The sequence below is a fragment of the Dromaius novaehollandiae genome, chromosome 9, assembly GCF_036370855.1.
Source record: "Dromaius novaehollandiae isolate bDroNov1 chromosome 9, bDroNov1.hap1, whole genome shotgun sequence".
Classification (NCBI taxonomy): Eukaryota; Metazoa; Chordata; class Aves; order Casuariiformes; family Dromaiidae; genus Dromaius; species Dromaius novaehollandiae.
Window position 1 is genome coordinate 6,692,759 of NC_088106.1, and position 22,755 is coordinate 6,715,513.

At 38.3% G+C, this 22,755-nt stretch overlaps 1 protein-coding gene across 4 annotated transcripts; it reads left to right on the forward strand.

The window, feature by feature from the left end:
- Positions 1 to 1,928: 1,928 nt before the first annotated feature.
- SKIL (SKI like proto-oncogene) lies at positions 1,929 to 22,303 on the forward strand. 4 transcript variants are annotated; one of them, XM_064516606.1, is made up of 7 exons: positions 1,929 to 2,102; positions 2,853 to 4,828; positions 10,064 to 10,161; positions 11,312 to 11,547; positions 11,782 to 12,020; positions 13,028 to 13,252; positions 17,167 to 22,303. In XM_064516606.1, the coding sequence occupies exons 2-7, from the start codon at positions 3,722 to 3,724 to the stop codon at positions 17,326 to 17,328; spliced, it is 2,067 nt and encodes a 688-aa protein (XP_064372676.1). In that variant the 5' UTR covers positions 1,929 to 2,102; positions 2,853 to 3,721; the 3' UTR covers positions 17,329 to 22,303. The 4 variants fall into 4 exon arrangements, with proteins under 4 accessions (XP_064372676.1, XP_064372677.1, XP_025961496.2 ...); XM_064516607.1 differs by lacking the exon at positions 1,929 to 2,102 and adding an exon at positions 2,290 to 2,366; XM_026105711.2 differs by lacking the exon at positions 1,929 to 2,102 and adding an exon at positions 2,640 to 2,741.
- The last annotated feature ends 452 nt before the right edge of the window (positions 22,304 to 22,755 follow it).

Below are 22,755 nucleotides of genomic sequence, written 5' to 3' on the forward strand. Positions count from 1 at the left end.
CCCCTTCATTTGTAGGGGAGCCTTACTTCTGCCTGAGGATGCTACAATATGGCAACAGTAAAACAACAATCCTTGTGGTGACACCTCCTGCTGAATGTAAAAATTGAGGTCATACTCTATTTCAGATTTATGATTCTCTCATCTTTACCTGATTTCTTTAATAATAGAAAGGCCAAGTGTTTTTCTCTAGGCTTTAAAAAATAAATATAACCATTATTGTCTTTGTGATCACAGAGTTATTGTTAAAAGCCCAGACACAGCTGTTCATACAGTTATTATAAACCCTATTCTACTGTTTAAACTGTCAGCAATTTATTATTTTTGCAATATAAGGACTGCATTAGCTGGTGTGCAAACATACAGGAAGATACTTCCTACCTCCAGATGTGACCACTGAAGATTAACATCAAGGGCAAAACTTGGGAGTAAAATAACACCTCAGATCAGGGGGGACAACCACAGAAAAGTCACAGCAGTCACTGTATTTGTACATAAGCAATTTGTGTAATTTAGAGGGTTTTTTAAAATAATTTTTAAAAAAATATAATCCTAGGTCACTACTTGCCTGTTACCATCACAAGAAAATGTTGTAGGTGTCACAAGTGATCTGGTATTTTAAAAGAGAGCTAAAAGGTGATTCAAGAAGCAGCTTTATAGTGGTAAACTCTGCTTGTGCTGCAGAAATTTAACCAAATGAAAGGTGCAAAGTGGAGGACGGAGGTGTACCAACCCCCCTATAAATAGGCTCTTCAGTAAGAAGCAGGGTTTTGTTTGCCTTTAGCCTTCAGCTTGACCCTGAGCACAGATGGGCAACGCTGGGCCTGTCCTCGTCCTCCAGCCCGGCACCAGCACTAAAGGCCGCGTATGGCAGCGGTTGTACGGTTGTGTCATTTTGATTTAATGCCTTCTGCACTCACTTTGCACCAAAATAAATGCCCACGCGAGATTAAAGGTAACAGCGAATTGGATTTTGCCCTTCAGCTGAAGCGCCGTCTTTACAAAGAACATGTAAAAATAGCTTTAGGCTCCTCGCACACGGCAGAAACTTGTAATTCATGCACGAGTTGTACAAAGATGAAGTAGTCCCTGGAAAGCAGCTCCCCCTTCCAGCGACAGGACTGAGGTGGGAGGAAGCGCCTTACATAACCCCTCCCCCCCCCCCCCCCCGCCGCGGCGGCGCAGCTTTCCACAGGGGCTCCAAAACCATCTTTCGACGCCTTCTCCTACGTTTTAGCAGTAAAACCCCCCCAGTTTTCAAAAAATCCCCGTTCTCAACCCCCAGCCGCGTCGTGCCGAGCCTGGAGCGCCACGGGCAGGTCTGCGAGGCGGTGTGGGGGGGCACCGCCGCCTTTCCCTGCCGCTGGCGCCCCCGTTTCGCCCGCTCCGCCGTCCCCGCGCTCCCTCCCGGCCCGCGCCGACATGGCGCCGCCGCCCGCGGCGAGCCCTGGCCCCGCGCCGCCGCCATCAGCCGCGCCGCCGCCGCCGGGAAAGGGCCTCCCGCCGCTCAGACGGCGGCGCCCGCTCCTCCCTTCCGCGGCGAGGGGGCGCGTGAGGGCAGCGCGGCGGGGAGCGCCGGCGGCGGCCCCGGGCTGTGCGAGGGCTGGGGCAGGGCTTCCCCCGGCGGGGCTCTGTGAGGGCTGGGGCAGGGCTTCCCCCGGCGGGGCTCTGTGAGGGCTCCCCCCGCTCCCGGGCTCCCTGAGGGCTGTGTGAGGGCGGCCCCCCCCCCCCCCCGCCCCCGGCCTGGCGCGGCGCGGGCTCCTCGAGCGCTGGGGGAGGGTTTCCCGGCGCCGGCGGGGGGAGGGGCGGCCCGGCGCTCTCTGAGGGAGCGGCTGTCGCGCGCGGGGGGAGGGGCGCCCGCTCGCGCCGCGGCCCCAGACAGTGGGCGGGGCTGCGGCGGCGGCGGCGGCGGCTGAGGCCGGAGCCGGAGGGGGGCGGGGGCGGCGCGCGCCGCCGGCGGGTTCGTGCCCGCGCGCCGCCGCCGCCGCCGCCGTCTCCGTCTCCGCCGCCGTCTCCGTCTGCGTCTCCGCAGTGAGGTCACGGGTGGGCGGTGCGAGCGCGGCTCCTGTTCCGCTCCCGCGGCGCCGGAGCCCCCGCGGCGCCGGGTGAGGACCCGGGAGGGGGGGTCGGCGGGGCGGGGGGGGCCTCGACGCGGGGGAGGAGGCGCGGGCGGCCCCGCGGGGGGAGGGGCGGGAGCGGCGGGGGAGGGGCGCGCCGAGCCCGGGGGGGGGGCGGCGTCTGTGGGGGCGCCGCGCGGGGGGGGGGGGGGCGGTAAATTTAGCGCCGGCGGGGGCGGCGGGCGCGAAGCGGGGGGGCCGAGCTGGCAGGGCAGAGCCGGGCACGGTCCGTCCGGAGCCGGGGGAGCGCCGGTGAGTCACGGAGCGGCGGGGCGCGGCGCGGCGGCCCGGGCCCTTCCGGGAAGGGTCGGCGCGGGGCGGCGGCGGCGGCGGCGGCGGGGGGGGGGAAGGGAGCGGAGCCGCCCGCGCCACGTCCCCGGCGCGGAGGGGGCTGGCGGTGTGCCCGCATCGCTGCTTCCTCCGCGGGCTCTGCTTTTCCTTTCTTTTCTTTTTTTTTGAACGCGGTGAAAGACAGACCTCTCGCCCTCCTCCCCCCCCGGGCAGTGGGATTTGCTGGACGTTGCAGGCGGCGCCGGGCGGGCGCCGCTGCCAGCATTGCCCATCTGCCGGGGGCTCGGAGCGGCGTCTGCGCTTCCCCAGCGGCAGCTCTGCGTGCGGTAGTGTTTGGTAATTAATTAGGAAACGCGTCCCTGCTCTGATGTGCTGAGCTCCTATCCGGAGACTCTAGTCTCGGAATAAATGATTATTAATGACCTGTCTCTCTCTCTCTTTTCGCAGGTTATCTGGAGAGTTTGACAGAACTGCATATTAGCGCAAGATGTACATTTACCGATGGCCTGGATCTTATCTGTATTGCTAGTAACTTGGGGTGGGAAAAGTGTGGCACCGCGGACATCCGTGCTAAAGGTGATTCTCTAGGGACGTTGAGCTTCTGCCAGCACTCTGAATCAGCCTTTAATTTAGGATTTATTGGTGAGCTGCCATAGTAACTTTAGTGGTGGTGGTGGAATCATAAACTTGGCTGCACGATAAATAAAGCCCTTAAGCTTGTGTGTGATCCCTTAGAACCGAAGGGGAAGTGGTGAATAAAATTTTCACGCAACTTAAACGTCGTTTTGGATCAGTTGTGTTGAGATCGGCACTCATCAGACTGAGACTTGTGGGCATTTTTCTATTTTAATATTTAAACAGAGACTTGTTTGAAAAGCCGGTTTTCAAACTTTTTTTTCAAAATTTTCAAATGCTTTTCAAAGGAGAAAAATGATCAAGGATAGATGCTCATGCATCAACTCATCATTTTTTACTAAATGACTATACAAAACTATTGTGCAAACTACTGAGTAGGCTATAAAGAAAATCCTTTTATATGGATATTGCGGTCTGTTTTTTATAAAAGAAAACTGAACAAATAATTTTAAACCTAGAAGAACATTTTGTTTAACCTCTCCATTTTTAATTTTATGGTATTCCATGTAAAATGGGTTACAGTTTTTACTCCTGGAGGCTGAAGGATTAACTTCTTCCTGAAAGGAGTGCAAAACTTGGTGTGCATGAGGTAATCAAGTCATTTAAAATTGATTTTTGTATTAGCAAGCAGGAAAATGCACACATAAGATTTGTTTAATTAAAAGTTCTGGTGTTTAGCAATGGAAAACCCACAAACAAACTTCCATCTAGGTCTATGTTCAGACCAAAAAAGGAGTGGGATCCAAGAGGATGGGAGTCCTCCAATAAAAAAAGTAATGACAGAAATGCATGTAAATAACAAAGTACGAGTTGTAATAAATAAATTGCCAACAATAAAGAAGGAAAACTTGGATGAATATGATGGAACTTCTGTGGAGGCTGATGGGGAAAATGCCAAGCTGAACAGTACTTCAATATCTGAGCCTTTGAATTTAAATCCAGGTTTGAAACACACGCTGGCGCAGTTCCACTTAAGCAGCCAGAGTTCCCTGGGTGGACCAGCAGCTTTTTCAGCTCGTTATTCCCAGGAAAGTATGTCGCCCACTGTCTTCTTGCCTCTTCCATCACCACAAATACTTTCTGGTCCACTGCTCATTCCTCCAGACAGCTCCACAGAACTCACTCAGACTCTATTGGAGGGGGAATCTATTTCTTGTTTTAAAGTTGGAGGAGAAAAAAGACTTTGCCTGCCTCAAGTTTTGAATTCGGTTCTCCGAGACTTTTCTTTGCAACAGATTAACACAGTGTGTGACGAACTGTATATATACTGCTCAAGGTGCACGTCCGACCAGCTTCACATTCTGAAGGTTTTGGGAATTCTTCCATTTAATGCTCCGTCCTGCGGGCTAATTACGCTGACTGATGCTCAGAGACTATGCAACGCTTTATTACGTCCTCGCACTTTTCCTCAAAATGGCAGCTTTCTCCCTGCTAAGAACACGTTGGCCCAGCTCAAAGAGTCTGGCAGTGCCTTCGAAGTGGAGCACGAGTGCTTGGGCAAGTGCCAGGGTCTGTTTGCACCTCAGTTCTACCTGCAGCCAGATGATCCGTGTATCCAGTGTTTGGAGTGCTATGGGATGTTTTCGCCCCAGACGTTTGTGATGCATTCACACAGATCCCCTGATAAAAGGACCTGCCACTGGGGTTTTGAATCAGCCAAATGGCACTGCTACCTTCATATTAACCAAAAATACTTGGGAACATCGGAGGAGAGGGAACTGAAGCATCTCTTGGAGGAAATGAAGGAGAAATTTAGCGAGAAAAACCAGAAGAGAACTCGGTCCAAAGTAAGTTCACCTAATCTTGTAAAACTCCTGAATCTCTTTCTGATAACAAGTAAATATTTATCTTAGAAGCCTGTTTTTTTTCTTTGTAAATGTGAATGTTTGTCAAATCAAGTATAAGTTAAATTTATGAGAGTTCTCCACCATGGAAAACAGACTTTCTTGAATTAAAAGGTGCAGTAATTTCTGTCTTCTTTGAGCTGTAAGTAATTTCATTCAAGCTGGTTTGGTTTGGTTTTGTTGGTTCTTGGTCTTTTTTTTAAAGTATGCAGTCTCTGGAAAATTTAGAGCTATTGTGGCAATTTTCTTTCTCCCATTTGACCTTTGAGAATGTTGTTTTAAACTGCGTGTGTTGCAGCAGCTGAGCAAAGCAGAAAGGAGCTTGAAAATCAAGTATTATAAATTAATTCTTCATTTGTTATTTTAGCTCCAGCACATACACATGTGGTGTATGGCTGCCTAGCTTGCTAACCACCCAGTAACATCTCATGACACTGCATGTCGGGTAATGGTGCATCAATAAGTTGTTATTTAAAAGCCTCAAGTCTGCTTGTTCAGTAATAGCTTTTTGAACAGGTTATATAGAGAAATATGCCAAAAGAAAGGGTTTTTAAAACACTTCCAGTAATGAGCTGTAGGCTGGTATCTTGACAATTGTTAATAATGGACATTGGTTTTTTTCCTAAAATATTGCTGCAAGTCTGCACTGTGCTTCAAAAATACAGAGCTTATCTTTTCCACAGAAAGCTACCAATTTAAACAAAAAGACATGCACCAGATTAATATTGGATGTTGCTGGGGAAATTATTGTATTATGCTCAAGGAAGAAGGTTTTAAGGGGAAATTAGAGGGAGAGCCTCATTTGTAGATGAAAATAGGGAAACATTGAGGTACTGACGTCACAGATATTTGCATTCATGGAATATACAGTTTTGTTGGGTATAATCTGAATTTAGAAGTTTTGAAATGGTTATCCATTTTGCCTGTCGGATGTTTTATCATGGATTTCGAAGTCATCAGCAGCAAAAGTAGTCCAGATAGGTGGGCCCATAAAGTTGATGCCTTTCAGAATAAACTTCTCAAAAGTTAGTATTGCAGAAAGGCTTACAGTAACAGGTATTTTTACAGTTAAGCCAGCCTGCAGGAAGGGATTTTAGCAGATCAGCTTCCATAAAAGTCTGCAATATGGCATGCTTCCAAATGCCAAATTTGCTGGAAGTGCAGAAAAGTTCATAGCAAGGAGACTTCGCTTTCATCTGATAGACTGTCGTGACAGTCTTTATTCTTGCAATGCCAATATAGGTAATAAACAATAGTATAGTGGCTGCAATGGGGGAAATAGTCTTCCGTATTCACTGCCACGAGACCTTTCATGCTGTAGACATTGAAGAGATACTGATTATCATTTCACCTGGCTTTTGATATGTGTACAGGAGGTTCAAAAACATCAAAGATCTCATAGTCAGAAATCTGCTATCATGAAACCAGAAGCAGTATTCCAGGAATGAATATGGAAGATTATTTCCCCTGTTGCATCCACAATACCATGGCTTGAACAGATTATGGTATTGAACAGATTTGAAAGAAAGGGAGAAATGGTTTCCAAAGTCTTCCGTTAAAGACCCACATAGTTCTTTCTTATAAAGCAGCATGTGAAATTAGAATGGTAGATAAACTCCATGAAAATTTGAAAAAACACGAAATGGTGAAATGATGGTTTTTTGTTCAGTTCTTTTTTTGGGGGGTGGGGTGGGGAGTGTCTCATACGTATTCACCTGGAAAGTGCAAAAGCTTAAAATAATTTAATAGGGCAGTGTTTGGAGCAGTGCCTCTGTTCCCTTGTACTGGGGAAGCTTGCGTTCTTCAGTAGTCTTGTCTTTTCTATCTTTTTCTGTGGTGTGAGAGGTATTAGATACAGTGTATAGACATTACCTTTTCTTATGCTCTTAGGCAAATGTATTTATAGGATATTCTACTTGCTGTTCTATCACCTTCTTACCTCTTTGTTGAGAAGCAGTAAATCTCTGAAGTTTCAAGACATTTTTGAAGTTATCTTGAAGGGTCCAAGAACAGTGCCCTTTGCCAACTGTCTATCCTTCCCTCTCTTAGAGAGAAAAATAACAGATAAAGCAAAAATGAGAAACTCTGATGTAGTAATAATAAATAATTAATGAAATAGCTTTTCTCCTTAGCTCTAGATTTACTCACCTCACAGTATAAGTATGCTTTTGCTCTCGATGTTTTGAGAGTAGACAACCTAGGCCCTCACCTACTATACTTACAAAGTTAATTCCTTTTTCTTCTTTGTGCTAATAAAAAAGCTGTAAATAGTATATTTGGTTGTCACTGACTTTCTCATCTTCTGTTAAATTCTGGGCTCTGCAGCGTAATATTCACCTTCTCATTGAAACAACTCTTGCTAAATCTCTGGTGTTCTCTGTGGTGACATCCTCGTTCTCTTTGACTTTGTGACAGTTTCTGATAATCACTCTATACTGCGACTTTGTTTTGCTTCTTAAACTAATTCTTCGAGTTGGTTGTTATGCATGGGGAAATGCTCACAATGTGAGAAGTTAACATCTCTTATGAATATTTCTGGAAGTCCTATCTCTGCTTTAAAAACTACTAGCTAATTGATTAGACAGAAACTACTACTTATGCATTTGTATGGAACTGTCTTTCCACTGAACTGTTTAACAGTTTTTCTTTCATTCACAGGGCAAATCTTCTAAGAAATTTACCAAGTAAGCTTCCTGGGAATAGGAAGGGTCTCTGAGTTACTCGTTTGCATAATGACCAGACCAGAGATTTTCTTTGTAATCCCTGACTGAAGCTTTGAACATAGTCATAATATGAATTTGTATTCTGACTATCTTCTCAGTTTTAGATGAATTTTTTTAATTAAGTTTCTGGATTTTTTTTTTTCTTAAAGGACAGCATGTATAACTAGCTTTGGAGGAAAAATAAAACATCTTTTTTTCCTGGAGGCCTTTCAAACAGATTAAGTAGAAGTAATTCAATTGTAAGTTTTGACAGCTTGGATATATCATATTTGTGTAATTACTTAAGAACATCTAAACTGAACAGATACTTAGGTAATGATATATACATGTATATTTAGAAATAAAAGCTTTTTCTTTGCTTTATTAATCTGGAAAATGAAGGAGGAATCATATGTTAGAAAAAGACTTCATGTTCATTTGGGATTACCTTTCATTTTCTTTCCTAAGTAAAATTTGAAAATTCTTTTGCAAAAGACACCAATTGAGTAGGCAAAGAAGTCGGTTTCCATTTGAAATAGGTGGGAATGTAAAAATCTGAATTAATAATTTGAAAATACAGGTCACCTGATACATAATTTCATATATAAATATAAAAACATGTTAAAATGCCAGTCCTAAAACATGGAAAAAAGGTGATTCAGAAATAGTGTAAGTTGAAATTGTGTTGCCATATAGTAGCTGTGATGTAACTACATGAATTTATGTGCAGTATTTAGATTATTAGAATGATCTGAATAAGCAGAAAGAAGTTGAAATGAATTTCAAGATGAGGCCATTTTTCTAGAGATTGTTCACTTTATTCCCAATCTTTATTATTTAAACATTTGATTATGATTTTGTTGTCCTGGAGCTTAGCTTCCTTGTGTCCTCACACATTTATATCTGTTTTGGAACTGATCTGAGGGACTAGAGGGGTGGAGTTAAATTTCATTTTCATTGCTAGAGTTGAATTTCCCGGACAGGAAGATTTCACCAGCATATTGTAGGCTGTGGGATTTGCTCTCTGTCATGGTCAAATGGCAGTCAATTCTGCAGGGCTTGGTACCAGCCCCGCGGTTCCAACCAGGTGCCCTCCTGACTGCCAAAGACGAAGTTCTGTGACAGCTTCTTTCAGGGCATGTAAATGTAAACTTTTCTGACTATATATTATCTCATACTCATGAAACCTGTGAAGATGTTCAGATGTTAGATGAAGTTTTTGGTATAACGGGAATTTATCTGTGTTCTGTCATGTTTAATCTACAGTATCAAGATCCCTTTATTACTGTGATGTTATTTATTTTTAGAACTGTGAAGTGATTGGGGGGGAGGATTATTATTTAAAATTTTTTTTTAAACTTCATAGGCAGAGCACTTTGCTGCTTGAATTTTGCCTGTATCATCAGATTTAAAAAAACATAGCTCCAAGTAAAGGACTGATCTTAAATTTTGATTGTATGAGCCCTTGTTTTGTTCCATGAGTACCAAAGATTGATTTTGCAGGGTGCATGAAAACCTGTCACATCTGGGCTCTTGCTGACCAAGTGAGAGTAGCAAACTTCTCTCCTTTCTGCCCCCCCCCCTTTTTAATTAAGCAACTTTTGCTTCCCCAAAAACCCAGCTACGTTAATATTTCTAGAGTTTTCAGTTTGCGTAGACATCCTTCCAATTCCCAAGGCTGTTTTAACACAGCGAAATTAAAAATTGATTAGCCATGAGTGTCGTTTATATATACGATGAGATGCCTTTCCCATAAAAATAAAGATATCTTTGGAGTGGACCAGTAACTTTGATTAAAGGATAATTAAAAAAAAAAAGTGATCCTTGAGACGAAGGAACAAGAATTCCTATTTAGATATGAAATACACTGAAGTCTTTTAAGGTGTTGTATTCTGATACATGAGAAGTAATTCTGATTGTTACTGCAAAGGAAATGGAGTTGTTACCTTACTGCAGCAGGTTTGCCCCCTTCTGTAGTAAAAATTTTTGACAACTAAAGAAACTTCTATGCTCTGTAACAAGAGTAATTGCTTCATTTTATTCATAGATTTTGTTTTGTAATAAAGTATCTGGCAAATGCATTATAGAGGTGGATACTTTATTGCAAAAGGTCAAGGCTCATACAATCTTTTGGGAATCCTAGTTTCTGCTTTCTGTTTCTCCAAGTATTCATAGCATGCCCCAGCAGAGTTTGGGAACTCAGTAGAATTTTCGTATGGGTTTGTAAAGAGTTTTTCCTTTTTCTTTCTTTGCTACTTTACCCATATTTGGAAGTTAGAGTTTGAAGACAGTCCTGTTGCTTGCATCACCCTGTATGTCTGCCAAGGACTCTCCATGTTCAAGTACCCCAATTTTTCTGCGTTGCCTGCCTGTGGGCATATGTATTAATGGTGTAATTGTCATTCCATGGAGCAGGATTTATTAAGATGTGAATAAAATGTAGCAGTCTTCCCATTAGTGTTATTTTTTTCTTTAGATGGATTCACAGCAGAGCCTAGAACTGTCGCAGTGGTATCCAGTTATAAAGCAAGAAGCAGAAACTGCTACTCAACCACCCTCCTTTGTCCATCCCAGGTAACTGAATTTCCTGTGCAGAACTACGAGCATTGTGTATACAAGCTAAATACTTCTGTCTAAAGATGATTTAAACTTAAAAATGTACTTACAACCTAAAATTTTAGGAAAACTCTAAGAGATTGCACAAGAACTATTCAATCCTTACTTTCTGTGTACTTTTTAGTGTAAATATTAATGAATTGCTTGTGAGTGATTTTTGGTACTGCACTCAAGGTGTGATGTAGGAGTTTTTTTAAGGAGGAAACAAAACTAAAATGTAATTACAATTTCCCTTTTCCGAGTAGAAATGGCAGAAGCTAATTTTTAATCCTTCCTGTTATAACTTCTTCCATGCTTATGAAAAGCTTCACAGTGCCTAGTTGCCATGAGTACAAATTAATTTCCGTTCAAAACAGACTTGTAAAAGCTGTTTGAAGATTTTATTCCACATTAGAACAATGACTGCAGCTGAATTGTGTCAGTTGATTAATTTCCTGGTTTTAGAAACCAAATGCATTTCCTTAATGTAGTACAGACCTTGTCATCTGCATCAGCAAGGGAAGCAGTGTTTGTTGACCTCTTGCTGTGCATCCCCATGTAGTTGTGCATTTAGTCTGTATGGGTGAGATCAGACTCTTGAATAGCAGCATGTATCAAAGCAACACACATGCATCTCACTAATTCCCATGCAAACACATAAATGATGGAGCTACAGTGACGGTCCCTCAGTTTGCTATTTCTATCAGTGCTTTCCTTCAGAACCAGGAGAAGTATTGAAGGCAGCAATGTTGGCCCTGCCACTGTCTTGTGATACTCATTATCTTGGCAATGACCTTGAGAGATTTGGATCCAGTCACCTTTTAATTTTACTCTTTGCATTTAAAGGAAAATTTTGTATGATTTTTTTCCTGTGATTTTTTTTAATCAGTCATGCTAGAAAAATCCTTGTTTGATATCCTCAAAACCATATCTAGATAATCTCTTCAGTAAAGGTTAAGTGGGTCATTATGATTTCTTTTGCATAGGGAAAATTTAGAAAGGAAGTACTTATTTTTCCTTGAAACTTGTACTGTTTGAAATCATGTTAAATTGAACTTACTCTTCTTTATCATTTATCCTTTGCTATATCTTAGTTCTCATTCTTAATTTTACTGTTCTGCTGTTTCAGTTACTACCTTTATATGTGTGATAAAGTGGTTGCCCCAAATGTGTCTCTTGCATCACAATATAAAGAAGTTGCAAAACCAGCAGTCAGATCAGAAGTAATTAAATCTTCACCTGGACACTCAGAGAAACAGCTCGGTAGTGGAAAGCACAAAAAAGCTGCTTCCTATCCAGAGCTTTCTCTTGAAGAACAGGAAAAAATTGACTTGAAAACTGGCACAGAACAGCATAAACGTTTAGGTGAGTAGATGAATTATAATAGAAAATTCTGTTGAAATCTTTTCCATTTTTATACTGTGTAATTAATTTTGGAAAGCTCAATGTCAAGTTAGTATCTTGTGATAACTTCCATGTGACTTCAGTTTTCCAAAAGTTCTTTTGGCCTTTGTATAATCTTGAGTTTGCTTTGCATTTTTTCACTGTGAAAGTTAAATTTTCTGTAATTATTTTGCTGGCTTTTTCTTTTCTCTGTAGATCCACCTGTATCAACTAATTCTGCAAGAAGTGGCAAATCTGAACGTATTTCTTCCAAAATTAGTAAAGACTCTAGCCGTGAAGTACGTCATCGTGTACGAACCTTGTCCCCAACTCTCATGAAAGACATCAGTTGTGAAGATGACAAGGGAAAGATCATGGAAGAAGTAATGAAAACCTACATTAAACAGCAAGAAAAACTAAATACCATTTTGCAGAGGAAACAACAACTTCAAATGGTACAGCGGCAAACTGAATGAGTTTCATTTTTGTCATAAGAAAACTGATGTTAGCTAGTTGGTTCTAGAATCATTATCAGAGATTACTTTCATTTTAAAACAACAAAACACCTAGATATTTTGTCCCCAGGTTGAATCCAGACACTGAATCTTTAATAACCTTTGTGCTTGTTAGATTAGAGCCCACTAATAGTTGGTATCTTCAACTTGTAACTGCTGTGTTCAAGTAGCTGCTCTTTTATTTTATCCAAATGAAACTGTATGTAAATATAGTTTGTTAAATCCTCTAAAATTTCTCAGTTTTCAAGATTTTAAAGGTGCTGACATCAGCCCTCTAGGAATGATCTCATTGCTGCCCCCTATAGAAAGAATACCGCCTTCCTATTTCTATTTGATAACCCCCTGCTTTTAGGAGTATTTAATTAGTCTTTTTAGTCATGGATGGCATTAGAAACTGGTGTTCATTTGTGATTTTTGCCACCTTTCTGTGTTAAATTAGCTAAATACTGTCCTTGTTTCTTGCATTCATTGACAAACATAAAATAATTTTTTTTTCATTTTAACATTAAGTTGAGAATCAATGAGCTTTGGTAATGTCCCAGACTGCTACTTTAAATTGTTCTGTTGGACGTAAAGCTTGTAGATAAGTTGAAAAAAATGATCAGACCTTTTAAAAAAGATGAAAATGCTGGAGGAAAAAGAAATACAACACAAATGAGGCCTTTTTTTGTTGCATTATTCTGTTTTCTGATAATGCACTTGCTTCATCTTCAAAATCTGTTTTAATAAATCAGTGCTGTTGCTTTCTGCAAATTGTGAATTGGTTTCTGGAAATTCTGTGTAATTGAAAGTATAATTTCTTTATATTGAATTGAATGTTTGCAACAGAATTTCAGGCTCTTTTTGGCCTCATTGTTTCCAGATACCCATTTAAATTATTAGATCAGTTTTTGACTTTTCTGGTTCTAGAACCAAGGTGAAAGTGATCATGATCTCTTTCTTGACAGGAGGTAGAGATGTTAAACAACTCTAGAGCAATGAAGGAACTTAATGAAGAGCAGCAGAATTTACAAAAAGAACTCGAATGTTTGCAGACTGAGCATGCTCAAAGAATGGAAGAATTTTATTTTGAGCAGAGAGACCTGGAGAAGAAACTGGACCAAGTGATGAAGCAAAAGTGTACCTGTGACTCCAATTTAGAAAAAGACAAAGAAGCTGAATATGCAGCACAGGTGAGAAGTGAAAGTTTGTTTCAAGTTGAACTGTATTTAGTGTATCATTGAATTGTGAAGCTATTGCTGAGTAAATTTTAGAGTTTCAGCAACTGCACTTTTATTGGAGTGTTCTCTGCCACCTTAAAGTTTCATCTTCTCCATGTGTTCTCGTTTGATATCCTATGGACTAATACCGTAGACTAATACCAAAATAGGTCACAGTGATAGTGTATTTATTTCCTTCTCCCTTGATTGAAACTGATGTAGAATGCAACTTACAGAAACACTTCACCTGTCAAATGTTACAAGATTCTCTTTTCAGATATCTGAATGATATTGTTAATGAAATGTTGACCTTAAACAGAAAGTTTGTTACGTTCTCCCCATTTAAAACAAATCATCTGCTTCATAGTCTTGCCCATAGTAAACATTCTCATTTTAGTTATAGAAATTAGCTATTCATCTTTCCTTTTCTTTTTTTTTTATTTTATGTAAAAAAACAAAAAAACCTCAACCAATTTTTGTCAGGTTAGTAGCATACCTGGCTGCTCTTTATAGTTCTTGGCGTTAGAGTCTCCTGTAATATCTGATGAAACCCCTTCTGTGTTCTTGACCAAATGCTTCGATAGTGCTCTTGGGGAAAAAAAAAATCGTATTTTGGTCTCCCATTCCTGCCTCTTGGGTTCATATGTCAAAATCTATGGAGATAGTTTTTTCTTTCACTGAGAATTTTTAACATATACCATTGTTTCTTTATGTTGGTGGTTGTTCATGTCATCCTAAGAGGAAGAATCCAATCAACAACAGATACAGTCTTGAGATGGCCCCTTTTAAAATCAGTTGCTGTTATGATTAAATGCATATTAAAAGACTTCGTACTGTGTCACAGAGAACTAGTCTTCCTAGCTTTTTAAAATAAACAATATGAAACTTAAGCTCAGCAAAGCTTTATGGTCATATGCTCCTAGTTTTATATATTTCCTTTTCTTACTGTCTCAAAATAAGAAACAGGCTGTATTTGAGACAAAGTTTTTTTGTTTTTTTATTTTCAGGGAGTAGGGCAGAGGCTAGTATCATAAATTCTTCTCATGATCTAATTTCATGACATCCCACTCAATAGATTCATAGCCTGTGCTGCCAGAAATAATCCTCTCTGACTAAGGTCTGATTTACTAAACATCTGGTACAAGCCCTATCACTGCAAGCAACAACATGTTCTAATTTATGAAGATAATTGTGTACAGCATGTTTTATATGGTGTGTAGTTTACTTCCTTTAGAGGGTAAGAACCACAGACTGTTCCCCAAAGAGGTGGTTTATTTGTTTTGAAGTTACACTTACAAAACTAAATACATTCCTTCATGAAAGCTTACTCTGTTATTGACTGTGTGGTTCAGCTATTCAGAACATATAATTTGAACTTTTTTCTCCATTTATCACATCTTGCAATGGATTGTGGACCTTTGGTTCCAAGCAGTTATGAGAAGTACCCTGGTTAAACACAAGTCCTGGCTACAGTAACTTCCCCATACTATGTATACAGCATTTTAAAAAGCCTTATTCTGCTGTCGTCTTGGAGCAGTTGCCCAGTCTGCCCTCTCTCTGAGAATTGTGGCCTGGGAAAAACACTCTTTGTACATTTAACACAATTAATAATGGTAATATGTGATTTGGAACTTGATTAAATGTCTGTCCTTTCTAGACCTGCCAGAAGATGCACTGAATGTCTTTCCCCCTTCTTCACTTTGTTGAATCGTCTAGTTTAATTGCTGCTTTTCCCTGACAATCATAATAGGGCAGTATAACCAGTACTGGAACCTTTCTTAAGGGCTGGAAACCAAAGAACAACCCGAGACAGGTTTATGTAGTATGTATCATGCTGTAACATGCAGGCAGTGGGCGTTACCATATTGCACCAGTTTGCATTATCAGGGTAGTGGAGACAAAAGACTCATATTAATAGCCTGTTACTGTCTAAGAACTGCTTAAATATTTCTGATTAAACAAGTGAAGATGAAGGTGCATTGAATGTGGTGTTTCTCAAAAATCAACAGAGCACTTCCTTTGCCCAGTACATTTTATAGCAGTTGGCCAACACTGGTGTTCCTATATGTGTCTGCTTGTTTCATTCTCGTGCGTTGTTTTTCTTTTTTTCAGTGAAATCTATGCTTCTTGATTATTTAGACGAGATAGGTACTTGTCCTCATAAAGACAGGCAGATTTTAGATTTAGAAAAGGGATGCCTTTTGGAAAGAAACAATCCTTTAAATCGTAGTAGGGAAAATGACTGGTTTCCCATCCCCTCCCTGTCATAACTGCTGGTAGTATACATATAAGGAACTCAACAGTAATTTTCCTGCACCTGAAAAATTCATCAGACTTTTTCAGGTCTTACTCTAAACAAGTTCTGATAGAAAAAACACCTCCCCTGCTTAAATTCAAAATAATTTCTTAAGTGCATACAGTATTTATATACATATGGACATATGTATCTTGATTTTTTTTAATGATTCCCTTTTGTAAAATGCTTTGTCTAAGATTACTAATGTTTTTTACGATTAACTATAGAAGTTGATTTTCCAGTGTGTGGTTATTCAGTACAGTTTGAAAGTCCATTTTCTTAAGCTCTGATAAATTAGATACCACAAACTGAATGCACCACAATTTAGACAAACACTCATCTCTCAAGTCATTAATACTTTATTAATCTCTTGCAAATATATTTGCTTTAGCCTATTTAAGTAGTTAAATGTGGAACATCCTTTTTTAAAAGATTGTTCTTTAGAAACTAACTGCATCATTTGTAATGGCAGTCTTCAGAAGATGAAAAAATGAATGTTCATGTGTTTTATGAATCTTTTTGACATTAACAAAATCTTCCTTGAGCTATAATATCTCAATTCATATATGTCATTGCCATAAAATAACAAAAAATATATAGAAAGACTTAATATTCAAGGACCGGTAGTTTGAATTTAGTGAGTTAGTTGCATGGCACCCAATTATATATATATATAACTGGAATTATAAGGTTTTAATATTCTACAGTATGCCAAACACGGTAATTGAAAATTATAATTGAACGAGTATTGCTTTTACTATAATCGGTAAGTTGTTTGTTATAACAAATATTCTTTTCAGTAATATCTAGTGTCATTTAGTCTACTTAAATCTCACTGAGTGACGGAAATTTTTACTATACGCCAAAGAGGAAAAAATTATTTATTTTGTGTTTAAACACAGAAAATTATTTCACAAAAAAAGCCTGAGTGGACTCACATTCATATTCAAACACATATATAAATGTGCAAGGGGTTGTATTTAAGATTTTTCTGAATATCCATTCTCTTAATTCTCTTTCATTTGTGCTAAAAGGTATCAGAAAGCAATACTGATGGCTTGTTCTAGAAATGCATTAAGGCTTTGAAATAATATTTTGTCAGTCAAGAAAAATGAACTTGGGAAATGAAAAAGTGCTGTTTGTTCTGGGATTTGTAAAACATCTGATGCAGACACCACCACAGTCTTCATAGCAGGTTATTCGTATTAGTGATATATTTGAGTGTGACAGTTCATATAACTGGAATTAATATGTATATAAAATTTAGACTCTTCTGGGTTTTATTATGGCTTGATGTTTATGCAACTTTTTCATTTTTGTGTCATTTACTAGTGTGGTAGTAGATAACTGCAGAACTCTTGAGCGTAGAAAATTTGCTGATTGACTGATACATTTTTGTCTGATGCCTAGGGTAGTTACCAGTTGCTTCTTGAAATGAATAGTTGACCTTTACAAATATGTTTGCTAAAATCAAATCCATCTCTCTCTCTCTCTCTCTCTCTCTCTCTCTCTCTCTCTCTCTCTCTCTCTCTCTCTCTCTCTCTCTCTCTCTCTCTCTCTCTCTCTCTCTCTCTCTGAATTACTTGTGCAGCTAGCAGAATTGAGACAGAGGTTGGATCATGCAGAGGCAGATAGACAAGAGCTTCAAGATGAACTGAGACAAGAACGAGAGGCAAGAGAAAAGTTAGAGATGACGATAAAGGAATTGAAGCTACAGATCTTGAAATCTTCAAAAAATGGAAAAGGAAAATAGAAATTGGAAGAGGGAAACGTGACTCTGTCCTTCAAACAGGGTGTTTTGGTTTTTAATGAATTGTGAGCAGTTTATCTGTGTGATAAGAAAAAGTATTCTTTACAGATTTCTAGTTCCCAGACAGGTCCAGAGGAAGATATATATATAAATATAGAGAGATAGAAACATAGGAATAAAATTTTAGATTTTCCTAACCAATGAAAATCTGCATTTATTTGTACTGCTGTTTTTCTCAAACTATGAAAAATATGAAACTTTTTTTGATTTAGAATGATCAGCTTCTATTTCTAATGCAGTCTTGAGAGCTCTGTACCTTTTAAAAACAGCATTGTATGTTAAAATATATGTGGTGATCTTTATTTTTGCTTTCAATTGCACATCCAGTTATGAAAGTACATAAAATTTTTTTCTGAATTCTTCAAGATCAAATATAGCATGGGTTTCAGTGGGAATTATGTATTCTCTCTCTCCCGGGAAAGCAAAGGCAGCTTTTCATTTGCAGGGTAATGCTCAAAATTGCCAGGATGATGAAAGATGATTTATCATCAAAAATTATTTACTAGCTTGATTTTTTCCCATAATTTCATTGTGTGAATTGTCAAGCTGATTTTTTTCACTATTTGCTATTTAACAACTCAGTATCAATCTGAAGAGTTTTAGAACCAGCATTTGGTTACTATGCTGGAAGAAGAAAACATTAGGCTTTTATTGTGAAGAGCAGCAATTAAAATGGGATCTTTAAAATTAAAAATTCACATTTTCTTTTGTTTTCTACTATATGACAGATACAAAGGAAATATTAATAGAAGGCTTACAGGTGGGGGTTTTCTTTCTGGACAATGTTTTTGGATATTAATGCTCTCAAAAATAATAATTACAAAAAACACAGATTAGTTTCTTTAGTATCCCATGCCTCAACACTTCCAGCTTCTTGCCAACTTCTGGATTTTTCATCCGTTGCATAGAGCAAGCCTTAACTGACATTGTGGTAATTACTTAGAAAAATCTTAATTCTGAGAGATGGCACTTTGAAAATCATTTTGACAGTTTCTGTATTTGAATGGCATGGTAATGTTACCATGAATTAAGAAATACAGCATGTTTGTTAAGCTATAACGTTTGAAAATGTGTAATTGTACAGAATTTCTTTTTTGTATATATATAACATTTACTTGAGTACTTCAGAAGTCTGGCTCCTGATGGGTTAAACGCATGACTACAAATTTGGATGAAGAAACACATTTTTGCACTTCTCTCCAAAAAGTTTGATATAGCTGACAGGTGTTAGCTGATTATGTCAATGATAAGACATATTTTAATAGTCTTAATATTTCACTACATAATTTTAATCTGTACTCTAGCTTCTGGTGTTTTTTAAGGTACTTATGATTGTTACTATCTTAAAAATTCAATTAATTTTGGATGAAACCACTAGTAAAAGCTTAGTGTTGATTTTTATTCTGAACTAGTAAAACTGAAGACTTTGCATTCTTTTCCTTCTCTCTTTCAGTAGTATAGCAGAACCGTATATACAAAGAAAGATAAAATTGCACAGATCTTAAATTGAATGAGAAACGGGATAGTTAATAAATGTCATGGAGTCATAGAATGTTTCCTTTATAGCTCTGCATAATTTTGTTTATGGACTGTGTCATATTTACACTGAGGGTTATATCAGGTTAGACAAAAAATATGAAACATTTGTTTTGGTGAATCATTGCTTTTATTTAAAAAAAAAAAAAAAGCAAGCCTGTCTTGACAGCTTAGTGATGGTTTGCAAGGAAAGGTGCTGAGTATAAATGATTCCTGTTGTGTATTCACCACTTGCTTTAAAAACACAATGAATGTTTTAATACAATAATAACCAAAAAAACATGGCTATAGGAAGAGTAGGCAGGAATCTTGTTAACAGCGTGAATATTAGGCACTGGAGTGTAAAGTAGTCTAATTTGATTGACAGAACTGAACTTGGATTAGCTAGATTGGCAAGTAACAAAACTGTTCTGGGAGACTGTAAATTACACAGTTTCATCCAGGTATCATCAAAGGATCAAAACATATCATTTCTAGTTACTTTTCAATACCTGTTTTCAACCAAACTCATTCAGTTGTCAGTGTAGATAAAGCCAAACAGACTCGTTTAATATAGCTGAAGTAACTGATTTACCACAGTATTTTATATCTTAGCAGTTGAATGTGTAGAATCCTCATGGGATTGTTTTATTAGAATACTGTATATTCAGTTTTCATTCAGATCTTGTCAAGTTTATGTGATTTCAGCTGAAATTTCCCATTTTACCACTGGTTGATCTTCACCAGTGCTAACTGCAATGGAGTACTAGTGTACTCCATCCACTTTAACCATCTGCCAACCATCTGTTCAACTGGCTTATGCAGTAGACCATTAAAATGCTGGTGGCCACAGGAGGTACTTGTATTTTCACCAATAAAAGAACTCAAGCAGCTATAGCAAGTTTTAGTAATTCCAGCTGCACATGAGGCCTCCTAATCCTTTTAAAACATTTGGCTGAAAAAGCTAATTGAACGTTTATTAAAATGACTGAGAAAGTAGCTTTGTAAATATTCCATTTAATTATTCTAAAGTTAGAATGCATTTTAAATTATTGTAATCCTCTTAAATTCTTAAATATTACTTTGAGGTTCTTTACATAACATAAAAAATTTTCATACGTGTAGACTTAATTTTATACTGATTTTAAGTAATAATGTATACATAAATGTGCCATAGATTTTGTGTGTCCACAGTCATTGAAAGATAGTTTTTTAGTAAATTGTAAATAATACTGTATAAGTTCTAGAGCAAATAGTTATGTTGACCTTTTTTCACTACCTTATACCCATTATATTCAATGGTTTATTTTATGATCTAATATAGAAACTTGGAATGCACACTTAAGGATCCCCACTTAAGTGCACACTTAATGGAACTAATTCTGTCAATAGGAACTTGCCTTTAGTCATAGGATGCTCATTTTGTGTGTTAATATTTGTTTTGCATTCAGTTTTTGCTTGCTGATCTTGTAGACGGGAAGTCTGTTTCCCAGATTGTTTTGACAATCTTTTAGGAAAAAAATCCTAAAATTGTCCATAATTTTAAAAAGTTGCAAAAGCTGCATCTGAACTCCTCGACTAGAATCAAAGTTGCCTAGTGCACTTTTTGGAACAAAGTAATTAGGATTCAAGGTGAATATCTAGTTTCCTCCTATACTTTTTAAAAGAGAACATTCACGTGCTTGGTGTGCCCTAATCAGCAAGGAAATATAAGAACTTAAGAGGGAGTAAAATTCTTGTTATACTGGCAGTCTGAAAGCACCCTTGTTCTCAGTGTAACCATGTATCCCTAGACGAAAGAGATCTACATCTCCAAACTTTACTAAATCTGTATTTTAGTTTTTGTAAAGCATATTGTTTTGCTTGAGTATTTAGGTACATGTAGTTATGTTTCACATTCTTAAACTAATTTTATTCTATATTTAATATATTAATAGCTTAGATGTAAAATCATTTGTATATAGTAAAGGCATAATGCAATTAGTGAAGTAGGAAAAATTGAGTGGGAGCATAACGCTCCTGGTGGCCTGAAAAAATAGGGCTTGGCCCATATTTTAGAAGTCACAGCTGTCTATTCATACACTCTTGATTTGTACTGGGGAAGGGGATAGCTGTAATGTGTTACAAAATTTTTGGAAAACTTTCCTAGAATTAGTTGTGAAGTTGGCCTTGAAATGCTGTCACGGTCAGCTTCCTAAAATTCCCGTGTTTGTAGAATATATATTTTGATTGTCAGTAAAGATAACAACTTTGTATTTTTTCTGCACTTAATTTCATGTAATTAATCCACACAACAGAGTTTTCTATAATATGGTGAAGTCAACAAAAGATATGATTACACCTACCTGCTAGTCTGTGCTTGCAATATTTCAGTATTTTTATCTAATCTGTCAACAGCAAGCAGCAGAAAGCTGCAGATTTCAATGTTTTTTTTTCTGCTCATTACATTTGTCATTTGAGAAGTAGTCAGCAGTGTTTTTATTGGAGAAAGCTTGTTGTAGACATTTTTATTTGCTGCATATCTCTTTCAAAAAGACATCAATTTTTTTAACTTTTGTGAAAGTAAAGTTATTGCTTATAAATTGCATGATGATTTCATACTGTGTCTCCATTATTTAGAAAATTGGGGTTTTTTTCAGAGTTAGTGGTTCAGTTGGAAAATGCTTGAAAAATATGAGTTTGAAGCACTTCTTCACCAAGCACAGCAAACAAATGGTTTAAAAATTAATTTGTTACTTGAAAATTGATTAAATGTAACAGTATCAATTGAAATTTTTTTCATCAAATATAGATACCTCACTTAAAGGAAAGCACAGCTGTACTGTATTTAAAATAATTCTAGGAAATAATAAAAAGAGTTGGTCTAAAATACTTTGTTGCAGTTATGTTGCCTTCTGCAATGACAAAATCCATTTTTGTGTTTTCATACTCACCCTTGAAGGTATTTATTGATGTTGATATGCCAATATAATTAATTTTAAATTACAGAAAATAGCTGCAAACACAAAGAGTCTGTCTTAGCTCAAGGCAACAGGTTGAACAACTATGCTGAAACTGTAGTAAAAGCCTGAGAAAATGATCAGTGCATTCAACAATTTTTAATACTTTGCCAATGATGTACAGTTTTATTGCTAGAGTTGCTGTGGTTGCATTACATGACACACAAAACTGTCCTCTACCTCACGTGAGATTAACAGATATTTTATATGGTTTTAGTAAACAAGATGCATCTATCTGGTCACTTAGTTTACAAATTTTGAATTATATTTATTGAAACATTACATACTGTGCTCTTAGCTTATACCTCAATTGTATTTTGTGCTGTTATCCATTTTCATGCCCTGTAAATACCCTGTATAGATTGTGGATTCAAAAACAAATAAAGATCTGTAATGTCAAAACATTTGTTGTCTTAATATTTTTGTACACTGAGTTATAAACTTGACATTTTGGAAGGTGTTTAACAATGCTGCTTTTCTGAGGAGGACAGGGTCTTCCTTGCTTTGATTACGGTAAGTTAAAACCTGATTACACTGAAATTTGCTAACAGAACTCCCATCGCCTTAAGCACGACCCAATTTTAGAAGAGATATTTTTAGAAAAATCTACAAGATCAGTAGCCTTCCCTGACAATAAGTTCATTCTCTAAAGCTCCTACAGCTCTGTGAAAATATTATTGACACAAACGTTTCTGTGTATTTTGACATAAAGTTGATGTTTGTATTTATATGTGCAAGTGTAAGTGCTTGTATGTTGGGCATGTTGTGTGGTGCACAGCTTGTGTTGCTGCTTGACTATGTCAGCACTATTCCAGGTGTTCACACCTCTCCATAATAGATTAGTAATTAATAAGAT